General features: G+C 50.2%; 1 protein-coding gene across 2 annotated transcripts in view; it reads right to left on the reverse strand.

Moving 5' to 3' along the window:
* Positions 1–13,412, reverse strand: part of GMPR (guanosine monophosphate reductase) — a 44,258-nt gene that overhangs the window by 7,324 nt on the left and 23,522 nt on the right. For both annotated transcript variants that reach the window (XM_040460707.1, XM_040460706.1), the window contains 2 exons: positions 12,385–12,466; positions 8,748–8,854 (listed from right to left, as the gene is read on the reverse strand). In XM_040460707.1, coding sequence (XP_040316641.1) covers positions 8,748–8,854; positions 12,385–12,466 — 189 coding nt within the window. The remainder of the gene's footprint in view (positions 1–8,747; positions 8,855–12,384; positions 12,467–13,412) is intronic.

Below are 13,412 nucleotides of genomic sequence, written 5' to 3' on the forward strand. Positions count from 1 at the left end.
ACACACACACACACACACACACACACACACACACAGTGTGAGCAGAGGAGGGGCAGGGAGAGAGGGAGACACAGAATCCGAAGCAGGCTCCAGGCTCTGAGCTGTCAGCACAGAGCCCGACGTGGGGCTCCAACTCACAAACCGCGAGATCATGACCTGAGCAGAAGTTGGACGCTTAACTGACTGAGCCACCCAGGCGCCCCCTGAATTCCCCCCTTTTTTAAGTTCCCTCTAGGAACTAGAACTCCATTTCTGCTTCATTACTTCTTTGCAGTTGGATCAAAAGGTAGGTGTGGAAAGCTTGTCTTGTTTCTTTACGAATCTTTACCGAGTACAAATGCTTCCTCAGTCAAGTCCGTTACAGGCACACCTCGGAAACATTGCTGCTTTGAGTTCCAGACCGCTGCAGTAAAGCGAATACCCCAACAAAGCAAGTCCAGTGAGTTTTCTGGTTTCTCAGTGCGTAGAACAGCTACACGTACGGTGCCCTGTAGTCTACCAACTGTGCAACAGCCTTACATTCTCAAAAAAAGGTGCACACCTTCATTAAAATGTACTTTATTGCTAAAAAATGCTAAACATCCCCTGAGCTTTCTCGGCAAGCCGGGACCGCTGATCACAGATCAGACACAAATATAATAATGAAAAAGTTTGACATTCGGGGAGAATGAACCAAAAGGCGGCACAGAGACGCAAAGCAGGCAGATGCCATTGGAAAAATGGTGCCAACATACTCGCCCACTGGCGGGTTGCCATAAACCTTCAATTTGTAAAAACAAAACAGAACAAAAAACAAATAAACAAACATGGTATCTAAGAGCACCGAAGCTTGGTGCAATAAACAAGGTATGCCTGTATTCACGAGCAGCATCTCTGATCCCAGAGGGCCACAGGGTGCTGAGGAACGAATGGTCATTTCGGAAGTAGTGTCTCTGTGGAAGTGACGTGGCCAAGCCGTCCGTGCGAAGACAGTGACAGGACTTGGGATTGTACCTCGTGTCGGTGCTTCCAAACTTCAGCATGTCTACTTTCTCTATCAAAGGTAGAAGCCCCCTGTATGCCCTTCGCTCGTCCTGCCGATTTTTAGGTGCTTTATCTCGTTATCAAAACCAGTTTCACATGACAGGGTTTCAAACTTATGACCTCAGAAGAATAAACAAATTCATGTTCCCATGAAGCTGGACGTTATCTGACTTACAGCACCACACACACACGCACACACACACACACACACACTCCCCAAGTCTTGTACTCACTTGCTTGTGAGTCGCCATGGACTGCCAGGGTGTCTCGAGTGGGGCCCCCACACTTCTGCATTTTTGTGGTTAGTGATGAGGCCCTGGGCTACTGGGACCCTCGAAAAGGAGCTCTTCTCTTCCCAGGATGGGCCAAGACAAGATGCCCACAGTTGAGAGGACTTCGTGATGGGGCGCCTGGGGGGCTCAGTCGGTGAAGCGTCCAACTTCGGCTCAGGTCACGATCTCACGGTCCGTGAGTTCCAGCCCTACATCGGGCTCTGTGCTGATGGCTCAGAGCCTGGGGCCTGCTTCGGATTCTGTGTCTCCCTCTCTCTCTGCCCCTCCCCCGCTTGTGCATTTCCTCTCTTTCTCTCTCCCTCTCTAAAATAAATAAACATTAAAAAAAAATTCTTTAGAAAAAAAGAGGGCTCCATGACGTGTCACGGAGGGGAAATCACACTTACGGCATCTTCTGTTCGGCGCGTTTGTAAAGAGACAACGCAGCCCCAACAAGCCAGACTGTGCATTTAACCCAGTGCAATCCAACGTCACATAATGCTTTAGGGCAAAGGAGGCTGCTCCCTGCTATCATTTCCAGGTAACTTGCAAAAGTTGTTCAAAGCACCCTTTCATGTACCTGGGAGGTAGGGCAGCCGGGGCAAATCTCTACAATCTAAAACACGCATTCGCTTTCACTTATAAACATTCACAGCTGCTGGGAGGTTATCAGAAACAAGGTGCCAATATTCGAAGAGCCTCTTGTTTTTGTTGTTCCAGAGTGTTAACATTACATTTTAGTAGAAAAAGCATCGCATGACATGAGCAGTAGGAACTTGATCTGTGAAGCTTCAGCCTACCTTTTCTTCTTAAAAATACCTGCTCTTCCCTGGGGGCGCCTGGGTGGCTCGGTCGGATGAGGGTCCGACTTTGGCTCAGGTCATGATCTCGAGGTTTGTGAGTTCAAGCCCCGCGTCGGGCTCTGTGCTGACAGCTCAGAGCCTGGAGCCTGCTTTGGATTCTGTGTCTCCCGCTCTCTCTGCCCCTACCCCACTTGCACTTTCTGTCTCTCAAAAACAAATTAACACTAAAAAAAATTAAAATAAAAAAAAAAAAAAACCCTGCTCTTCTCTCAAGTGGAGGCTGGTGAAGCAAGTAAGGAAGACGCAGAGGGAATGCAAATCAAGCACCTACTCTGGGCCAGGGGGGTGCTACAAACTTCATGTTTCTATTCGAACACCACAAGAACATAAAGTTGATATTTTGTGGGTGGAGGGAAGCATGAGGGGGGCTCAGGAAGGTTGGGTGACTTGCCCCAGGTCACACAGCTATCCCAATGGAAGAACAAGGTTAGAGCCCCGGTTGAGTACACTCTAAAAACGTCTAGAATCACCCTTATCAGAACAGGAGCAGTGGTGGTTATCTTAAGAGGACAGCACTTCTAGTAATCTTCATGTTTCTCTTTATTTCCCCCTTTTTCCTAGGAAACCCTTTTTGGGGGGGGGGGGGAGGAATTTTCAGGCGTCAAAAAAATTCATTTACCTGAAAGTTCTTTGTTTAGGTCTTTGTCTTTTTTAATTTTTAAATGTTTATTTATTTATTTTGAAAGAGAGAGAGAGAGAGGGAGACAGAATCCCAGGCAGGCTCCGCTCCATCAGTGCAGAGTCTGATGCGGGGCTCCAACTCACAAACCAGATCACGACCTGACCCAAAATCAAGAGTCGGATGCTTAACCGACTGAGCCACCCAGGTGCCCCACTCTGTTTAGGTCTTTCTAAAGAATGGTCTAACTGCTCCTAAAGTGCTATATTAAACCATTAAAATTATTGGAGATTTGCTGAACCATTTTTTCATCCCCGCAGAGGGTCCGTGGGCGAATGTGAGCACTAGTGACTGAGTACAGAGAAGGAGAGGGTTGGGGACTACTCCGAACCATCTGGATCCTTACTGTTACCGGCCCTTCCTGATGCAGGGCCTCCTGAGTCTTGATAAGCATGCTCTCTCGGTCTTCATAAAATGTGCTCATTAAAACGCTGGAGCTTTGGGGCGCCTGGGTGGCTCAGGCAGTTAAGCGTCCGACTTGAGCTCAGGTCACGATCTCACGGTCCGTGGGTTCGAGCCCCGCGTCGGGCTCTGGGCTGATGGCTCAGAGCCTGGAGCCTGCTTCTGATTGTGTGTCTCCCTCTCTCTCTGCCCCTCCCCCATTCATGCTCTGTCTCTCTCTCTGTCTCAAAAATAAATAAAACGTTAAAAAAAATTTTTTTTTTAAAACAAACAAACAAACAAAAAAAACGCTGGAGCTTTAGGGGAGCCCCTGGCTGGCTCAGCTGGTTAAGCGTCCAACTCTTGATTTCGGCTCAGGTCATGATCTCATGGTTTGTGCGTTCGAGCCCCACACCGGGCTCTCTGCTCAGCACAGAGCCTGCTTTAGATCCTCTGTCTCCCTCTCTCTCTGCTTTGCCACCCCACCCACACTCATTCTCTCTCTCAAAAATAAACATTAAAAAAAAAAAAGAAAAGAAAAAGAAAATGCTGGAGCTTGAGTTAGAAGAAACTACCATGATCCCAGTCAACTTAATCCCAGGACTTCTTTCTAGGTCCTGTGAAGCACCAGTCCAGGTTTGCTGGGTTATCGGGGGGAAAGCGAACTCAGTGGTTGTTCGAAGCTCCCCTTCTAACCTTAGTGCTCCGGGGACTGTCCTCTCCCCACTGGAAGGCATGCATGGGGGCTGTGTGGGGAAGGACTAGCTGGAAGAACAGAGGAAGGTGATGTCTCCCCGCGCACTGGGATGGAAAACCGACGGGGTCCTGTCCCCACCCTGCATCTTCTGTGACTTCAGCAAGTCTTTCTTTTCCACTCTCCTTGAGCCTCCTTCATTTTCCAAGCTGAGTGGGGCAGGGGGCGGGGGATAGTCAAGGGAAGACTGGATGGAGTACTGGAGATAACAGACCTCTGTTGAGTGCTGGCTCTGCCATTGCCGGCAGTGATGTTGAACAAGTCACTTAAGATCCCGAGGCTTTAGTTCCTCCCCTGGTTCTGATGGCTAACTTTATGTATCAGCTAGACTGGGCCACGGAGTGCCTAGAAAAGTCTGGGTGTTTCCGGAAGAGTTGTTTTGTGTGTATGTATTTTCGAAAGAGAGAGCATGCAAGAGTGTGTGGGGTGGGGGTGGGCGAGAGAGGGGGACAGAGGATTGGAAGCAGGCTCTGTGCTGACAGCAGACAGCCCAATGTGGGGCTCGAACTCACAAACTGTGAAATCATGACCTGAGCCAAAGACAGACACTTAACTGATGGAACCACCCAGGGGCCCCAGGAGGGTTTTGTTTTTTTTTTAATGAGATTAACATTTCAATTGGTAGATGGAGAAAAGGAAGTGGGTGGGGCCCATCTCATCAGTTGAAGATTTGAATGGAACAAGAGGGCCGACCCTCCTTAAGTGGATTTTTCCTGAGTGACTGCCTCTGAACCGGGACAGGGGCTTTTTTCTACCTTTTAACTCCCAACTGAAATGAAACCGTCAGCTCTTCCTGGTTCTCAGGCCTTCAGACTCCCACTCAGACTATCACTAGACCATCAGCTTTCCTAGATGCCTGGCTTAGCAACTCACCCTGTAGATCTTGGGGCTTCTCACTCCCCCATAATCACATGAACCAGTTCCTTATAATGAATACTCCCTCCCCCTCCTCTCTTGCCACACACACACACACACACACACACACGCACACCCTATTGGTTCTGGTTCTCTAGAGAACTCTGACTAATACACCGGTCAAGTGACAATAACAGTTAGTTCTCCAGGCTGTTCCAAAGATTAGAAATTATAAGTGATTTGTGCCAGAAAGGTAATAGGTGCTCAATAAATAATAGCCATTCCTTCCTCTAGGTCTGTTTCCACCATTAAAATCCTCTTTTGTGTGATGTCCCTAGCTGATGGTGGCAAGACAAAACTCTGTCACACTTTAATCTTCACCTACGCAGGGGGTGTCCTGAATTTATGCTCTCTGCCTCTTAGAACCCCATGTGGGCCATAATAAATAGAAACCTAATTCAAGTCCAGCCTCTTGAGTGTAAGCGCCTGCTAAGAGCCCCATGCTGTGGCTTCCTTTTCTGAATTTCAACAGCATGGATGTGCAAATTCAGCAACTAAAGTGTAAAATGAGACAGCTGGAAGGAAACCGGACAGAGTAGCAGATCCAAAATATCTCATGGGTTTCCAGGGGGTTTAGGGATGGCTGGCAAGGGAGAGAAACCTACTTGTGAAACCCTATCAAAGGGACAGTGGAAGAAATGGCTGCTGAACCCCAAGACACTCAGCTAGCCAGGAGGAATGAGCTCAGGTCAAGGGTACCGATCCCACGTGAGTCTGTGAACTTCACCTGGTTTTCTGGCCACAAACAGAACTTCTGACCCCATCTGAGAAATCTCCCACCGTTACTGAGAGCCTCGAAGCACCAGGACCACAAGCCTGGGCTGTCACTATCACTAACTGACAAAAGTCAGAGAAGCTGTTCCCTGGGGACCGGCCGATAAAACCTGACCCAAGCAGGGTAGCTGAGCCTCCACTACAGAACCCAGTGGTTCTCAAAGTTAAGAGCACATCACAGTTTCCTGGAGGGCTTCTTAAAACGGACACCTGGGCCTCACCTTCAGAGCTGCCGATGCTGTAGGTCTAAGCCAGTTCCGAGAATTTCTAACAAGTTCTCAGTTGATACTGATGCTGCCTGTCTGGGCACTACACTGAGAAAACCGCTAAGGTGAACTGTCAATGAGGTGGTGCTATATAAAGAGATCCCAAGTTGATTTTCAGTGGCTGGTGTGCAAACAGAGCAAAAATGAGCCATCAACTAAGCAGGTGTGAAGTTTCCAGAAGGACACAAGTATGGGGAACTCAGAACACGTTCATAGCGGAACCATTCATTGGAATTCACTGACCTTGGAAATGGTGGCCATTCAAGAAATATATATGATACGGGGTCCATAAAAGTTTATTTATCTCTGAGAGAGAGAGAGACAGAGAGAGTCAGAGTGCGAGTGGGGGAGGGCAGAGAGAGAGGGAGACACAGAACCTGAAGCAGGCTCCAGGCTCTGAGCTGTCAGCACAGAGCCTGATGTGGGGCTCGAACTCATGACCCGTGAGATCATGACCTGAGCTGAAGCTGGATGCTCAACTAACTGGACCACCCAGGTGCCCCCGGGGTCCGTATTTTGATGAAGACTCTTAATGGTGAAAATTATCATGTAATAGAGATTCATGACTAAATTACACATGGTGCTTTTGTGGCCAACTTCTGAAGAGTCGAATTTGCTAAGATGGGGTCCAGGGATATCTTTTTAAGAAAGCTTCTGTGGTGACTCTCATGTAGCCAGCCCAAAACAAGGCCAAAGTGGGGACCTAAGGACCACTGTCCTATGTCATACTGGAGACTGACGCAGTTTGAGGATCTCAGGGAGATGGATCACCGCATTCAGCAAAGGGCTTTACGTCACAGTGAACAGGTGTTCATCTGGGTCCCGGGACAAGCGCTCAGGGAAGGGGTAATGAATGGAGGTCCTTACAACTGTCAGCAACCAATAAACCTGTCATTTATTCCACATAGTAGATGTTCCATAAAAACTTGCTGATTGGATGGATGGATGGACGAAAAACTCGCACGAAGAATTAGGAGGAGGACAGGAAGTCTGCACTGGACTGCAAGGTAAGGACAGGACCCCAGCTCCGGGGAAGCAACAGCGACAGCAACCCAATTGCCACGGTGAGGCTCGACACGAGGGAGTATGCACGTAGGGGTTTTTAAAGAGTGTTACTATGTCCCCAAAGCAAGTCCAGCCGAAGTGCTGAGCTGAAATCAACACGACATCATTCTGCAGGGATATGTAATTTGTTTGATGCATTTGTGTGTTGTTTTTAAATCACCTATCAATTATTTAATGTGGGAGCCCAGCTGAGCAACCGAACAGTGAAAAGAGTCAACAGTGTTACAGGACCACTGAAATCATGCCACTAATTCAGAATTTGTAAAGAAAATTACACATATGTGATTTTTATAAACGTAAATGCAAAATAAACATGTTACGTATATAAAACATGCACATAAGTGGAATATGTACCTAACTGTATATAATGTAATGAATGTATACTAAGGGAACGTGTATTTTTATATTTACATTATATATTCTTGATTATATATTTAATTATATGGTAATTATATATTGCGTATATTTTTATTTAAGTACGTAATATATTTTATACGTTTAGATTTATTTTATACGTACGTACAAATTTATACGTGTGTGTGTATATACACGTATTTATAAAAACATCCACATAAGTGGAAACTGTGGTTGTCTTTCAGATTATATCCCACATGTTGTCCTGTTCCGAGCATCTTTTTTTTTTTTTTAATTTTTTTTAATGTCTATTTATTTTTGAGGGACAGAGTGGGGAAGGGGCAGAGAGAAAGGGAGAGACAGAATCTAGAGCAGCCTCCAGGCTCTGAGCAAGTGTCAGCACAGAGCCCGACTCGGGGCTCGAACTCACAAACTGCGAGATCATGACCCGAGCCCATGTCGGACGCTTAACCGACTGAGCCACCCAGGCGCCCCTCGAGCATCTTATCTGGAAGGGAAGAGCAGGGGACCGTCTCTGTGACTGTCTGCATGGCAGTCACCACAGCAGTAAAGGTAGTGTAGAACCACGGCTGAGGTGAGGACAGATTTTAACTCGGCATTCATTCACTCACTCCATCCTTGATGTTTAGAGGCTGAGCACCACGCCGCAGTCCTTCTGGGAGCTTCCTGGAATTGCTGCTAGATCACGCTCCCTGCCTCCCCTCACCCCTTCCCGTCTTTTCTGAGCCCACGGAAATGTAACTTCTGCCCCCACCAAGCCACTGCATCGACCCTCACTCCGGTGACCTGTCACTGGCAGCATTTCACAGCACTGCAGGTGGGACTAGCTAACATGAAGTCGTCCTGGAGGAGGGTGCGTCCCTAATCCAACACGACTGGAGTCCTCCCACAAAGGGGAAACGTGGACACACGCACGCACACGGGGCACACGCCACAGGAACACGACGCTATGGTGCCACCAGCCGAGAAACCACTAGAAGCTCCAGAGGCCGGGAACAGAGGCTCCCCCACGGCCCTCGTGACCCCGCGGATACCTCGATCTCAGACCTCTGGCCTCCCCAACGGGGAGACGGGGAGTTTTTCTCTTGTTTGATCCACCCAGGTTGGGGTGCTTTGTAGCCAACTAATTTGCGGCCCCCTCGTTCTCTCAAAGCTCCCCGCGTAGCCCCCATCCTGCTGCCTACGACCTTGAGTTGTTAGTGACTAATGTGCCTGGGGAGCAGGGCCTGGGTCTCCGCCAGATGTCACCGCTGTGACCAAGGTGCCCGGCTCACTGCCAAGCCCACGGGATGCCAAGTGGATGAAGGGCCAAGGAGCAGGGGCCTCCCCAAAGCCCCGAGGTGTTCCACATCCACCCCCCCTGCCCCGCCGGGCACTTACGGAGATGATGTGCCCCTTCAGGCCGTGGGCGGAGTCCGCACACTCGATCACGGCACTCAGTTGGGGGTAGCCCACCCCGGTCTTGGTGCGGGTGGTACACACAGAGCCTGGATGGTGGGAGAAGCGGGGCCCAAAGAGAGACGGTTAAGAACGAGCCTCCAACACCGGCAGTGCCGGTGGGGAGGGGGTGGGGGTGAACTTTCTTTCCGTGGAGGCGGGGCGGGTGGTTAGAACCACACCATCTGGCCTCGTCCCTTCCGGTCCTCACCGCCGTCAACTGCGGCTGCCCGGGACGCCCTCTCCCCACACCCTGTCGCTGTCACTCACCTGTGCCATCAGCCCCCACCGCATGGCCACAGACCGTCCCTGTGTATGCTCCGTCCCTTCCCACGTCCCTCACTTCCCCTCACAGCCACAGTATACTTCCAGGGACCCCTCGGTCTCCTCCCATGGCCTCTCTACCTGCACTGTTGGTCAATCTCTAACTTCTCCGAGCCTCACAGCCTCGCCTACGAAATCGGCAGCCTGAGGTTGCAATGGGGATGCCACGGGGCCCGCGGGGCTAGCAGGCAGCCCTGGAGAAGAGGGAGCCGCACCCACCCCATTCCTGCACCCTCTCCCACCCAGGTCTGTCGACCGGCCCCGGCCTCTTGGGCTTCGCGATGGCCCACCCTCTCCAGAGCCCCCGTCCAGCCTGGGCTGTGGGGTCCGCTTCCGTGTCAGGAAGCCTCCTGAAGCCCTCTGCCCCCTTTGACCTCTGCCCTCTGCCTTTCCCACCGTCAACCCCAGTCCTGGCTGACCGGTCAGCCGGGTATTATCCAGCTATGTCCAGGCCGAGTCATGCGAAGAGCACCACCATCTCAAGCACACGTACCCCTGCTCAAGTCCATTCCCTCCCTCCCAACAAGTTAGCACCCCCTACACCCCAAGATCACCCGGACCGAACTCCCGAATGTCCACCTGCCACCCTCCCCTGCCACCTCTCTGTCCCTCCTGCTCCCCACACGCCGGCCACGCCGGCCTTCCAGCTCCTCCGGCAGAACGAGTTTCTCCCCACCTCGGGGATCCTCTGTACGCAATGTTCTCTCTGTCCAGCACTCCCTGTGAACCAAGCCCCCGGTCCTGCCAGCCCTTCTCATCTTTCAGGCTTCATCTTAAATGTCACCACCTCAGGGGAGTTGTTGTTCTGACACAGCACTCGCTTCAAAAGAAGCATTTAAATAATTATTTGTGTAAGAATGCAGGGGATCTGTTTTCTCTGCTGGATGGTAAGCTCCATGGATATTCATTGTTGCAGATCCAGCGCTGAGAACAGAGCCTTGTACATAGCAAGGGGGCTATAAATAGTCACCGAAAGAATGCGTGAACTTCAGATAGATGAGTCACCCGCATGCTTCACAGCTCAGTCGACGGGGCTTGAACTCCACTGCCATCACGCTTGGGGACAAGGTGCCTAGAACGCCTTCCTCCTGTCCTGACTCTCCACCACCACCAGTCCTTTCATGCACCGCCACCCCCCCCAAATCTCTCCCGGCATCCTCAAGGACAGGATCAGACAGAGAACTGTGTTTATACTTCCAGGACTGGATTCAGCAAGAAAGCCAGAGGCGCGGGGGATCCCCCTTTCCTCCTGCACCCATCCAGCCGCAGGGCAGAATACATCTCTTGACGTCTATCCTTACAACAGGTGCTGCCGCAATCCCAAAGCCAGTGAGCTCTTCTCCCCACCAGGCACACGCTGCCCCAGCTACCAGCCCTGCATTGTGCAAGGCAGAATTCATTTCATAATTTCTGCTTCATAACTGGCTTCTCGCCTTCTCTCCCACTCCACTGCTAGATCCTTGCGGGAAGGCAGGGACGTGCTGCAGGGGCCCAGAGCTCTGCCCATGTGAGAGACCTACAGAGGGTAGGCCGATCACCTTTCTTGGAAATGGCCGTCATACAAGGCATGGGAATGGTCTTGATTAATGCTCAGGTCAAAAGGAGAAGCTGGATACATGTTTCTCCTCCCAGGTACAGGGCCAGGGTGCTCATTGTTAATGCTGTCATTCACTTAGAGAAAACCCAGTGTTTTTACGCTAAAGAATTCATGAAATTGAACAATCATCTGCAACGAATTTAAAGAAGCCATTCCGGAAAAGCTCCCTACTCTGTTCAGAGAGTCCTTTCTGCTTTTATAGACAGCCCTGCCAGGGCTGGGAGGGCGGGGAGGGCGGCCCACACAGGGATAACAGAAAGACAATAAATCTTCTGGGGAAACAGCATGTATACACAGAGGATGTGCATGAAGGAAACAAGTGCAGCTGAACGCTCAAGATTACATCAAAAAAGGCTCTTTGAGAGCCGAGTAGACTTCTCACACACCTTCATATCCTGGACAGCACCTGCCCAGCACAATGGCGGCTAGCACACATCCGGGAATACGTACTTCTGATTAAGCAGGTGACTGGTGAGTGCCCTCGGCTACTGGGAACCAATTCTATTATTAGCCCAGTCAATGACATCCTAAGCGGGGAGCTCCTTGTAAGTAAGAACTGGGTCTTATCCTCTCTTTGACTCTTCAATGACCAACACTCAGTAAAGACCAAAGGTGCTTTCCTCTTGCTCAGAAGACGTTATTAATTGGCTTGTGTGGCACCATCAAAAGCCCAATGTTGACCATTTCCCTGTACGTTAAACACTCAAGTACTTTGATGAGCCTACAAGACTCTTCATACACATCCCGTTCCCGCAAGGCTGTAACTGTGCCAAGTCACAACCCAACGATGTCTTCTGGGAGTTCCCACACTCTTCTCGCATTGCTTTATGGTTTGTTTCCTTTTTGGGTAGTGTTTGTTTGAATGGGTGATATTTTTAAAAAAAATCTTTGCTATTTTTTATTCCCAGCTGAAAATGTATATGTTCTTTCCTTCTCTCCAATGTTAGTGTTTGTTTAGGAATGCATGTGCAAGGAAGAATATGAAAACATGGAAGTTCGTGTTCACGCATAGCCAAAGGGGAAGGTGAACACCAACTGGCCCCAAGAGAAAATGGCGCCACCCAATAGAAGGACAGAAAGGCTCTGCCTTGTTCCTCCACTCAAGATGCCAATGGGTGGTTCTAGGAGAAAATGCCTAAGAGAATATGGGCAAAATCCAAAATGCATTATGTATCAGGTGAGGAGCCGGGAGTAGTAACTGACCGGGCCATGGGTCAAGTTCAAATGTGGCCTCAGAGCTGCGTGCCTACTATGTGCAATGTCTGGGGTCCCTCAGACCTTCATATAAACTGGAGGCGTTCGTGCCCATTAACCGTCCCCACGATTCTTCACCCCCTCACCTTCCTCCTCAAGGAATATAGGATCATTAACGAAATCTGCATCCTCTTCTTCCGCCTTAACGCTCTGAAACCAGGACCTCGCGTTCAACCCACATCCCGGCTCCTTCGGGACGTTCCCCGGTGGCAGCCCAGTGACATTTCCTACAAGACCTTCTGGAAGCTCAACTTCCAAAAGTGGTGGGATACTTCCAGAAGCCATGTGCTTCACCCTTGTGGCGGGGTCACCCACGGGCTCCCTTCTGGCCATCTCCAGTGTCCCCAAGCCCCCCATCCCAGTGCCCTGCACACAGCCTCTGCTGGCCTTCCCAGCAAGCCTTACCTGGTCCGACGCCCACTTTGATTATGTCTGCTCCAGAAAGAATAAGCTCTTCCACCATCTCCCCTGTCACCACGTTCCCGGCCTGAGACAGAAAAGCACACAGCCCGCAGTCACAAGCTACTCCTGGTGATACAAAGATGCGCGAATGAAGAAGCCCGTACCCGGACACACAGCGGCGCATGCCCCGAAGCCACAACGCCGCCTGGGGCCCAAAAGAGGGGGGGAGGGGAAACAACGGACTCAATTCCTGATTCTAGATGAAATCTCAAGTCGGCACTTGAGGGAAGGGATGTTCCCCTGGTTCCCTTCTCTGATGACTAGGAACACAGACTCTCAACACCTCATACCACATTTGGGTTTGCTAACAGCAGGAGAAGGTACGCAAGCTGTCACGGTAGAACCACAAAAGACCCGAGATGATCCAGGTCAGAGCTTCTGAACGTGCCCAGGGTGGACAAAACAAAATCTCACGGAGAACCCAAATGCATAAAATAAGCAAGGAAAGGCTCTTTCAGATGATCATAATATTTGCTGTTGGGAATAACATGTTTTGGAGACTATAAAAACCCCTCAAGGACCTTTAAGGAACTCTAGAGGCTCAGGCTTAGGAAACCCCGCGATCGTCTCACCAGCTCACGGATGGGAAAACGCCTGGGGGGTCCGCCCCAAGGCCGGTGCTTCCCACCCCGATATGAAAGGGCAGATGAGACTTTAGCGACCACAGGCCTGGAGCATGCTCCGACTTCACATGAGGCCGCGGCCCCCAGAATAAACATGCACACCAGGACGCGGCGGAAGCTAAAAACCAGAAAGATGCATCTGGTTTGGACATTGTACAAGTTCTTTCACCGCAGGAGCCTGGGAGCACGAAAATAGCCCTTTTCATTACGACTCACTGCCCTGCGGATTCTTCAGCTGGTACACAGGACACTTGGCAAGATGCCTGACTGAATTTTCACAACTGTACAAAGTCTTATTTTGGGAAATGCATCCCCACTCATGTTACTCTTTTTTTTTTTTTTTTTTTT

This window comes from Herpailurus yagouaroundi, unplaced genomic scaffold, assembly GCF_014898765.1.
Source record: "Herpailurus yagouaroundi ecotype Mexico unplaced genomic scaffold, PumYag 250, whole genome shotgun sequence".
Classification (NCBI taxonomy): domain Eukaryota; kingdom Metazoa; phylum Chordata; class Mammalia; order Carnivora; family Felidae; genus Herpailurus; species Herpailurus yagouaroundi.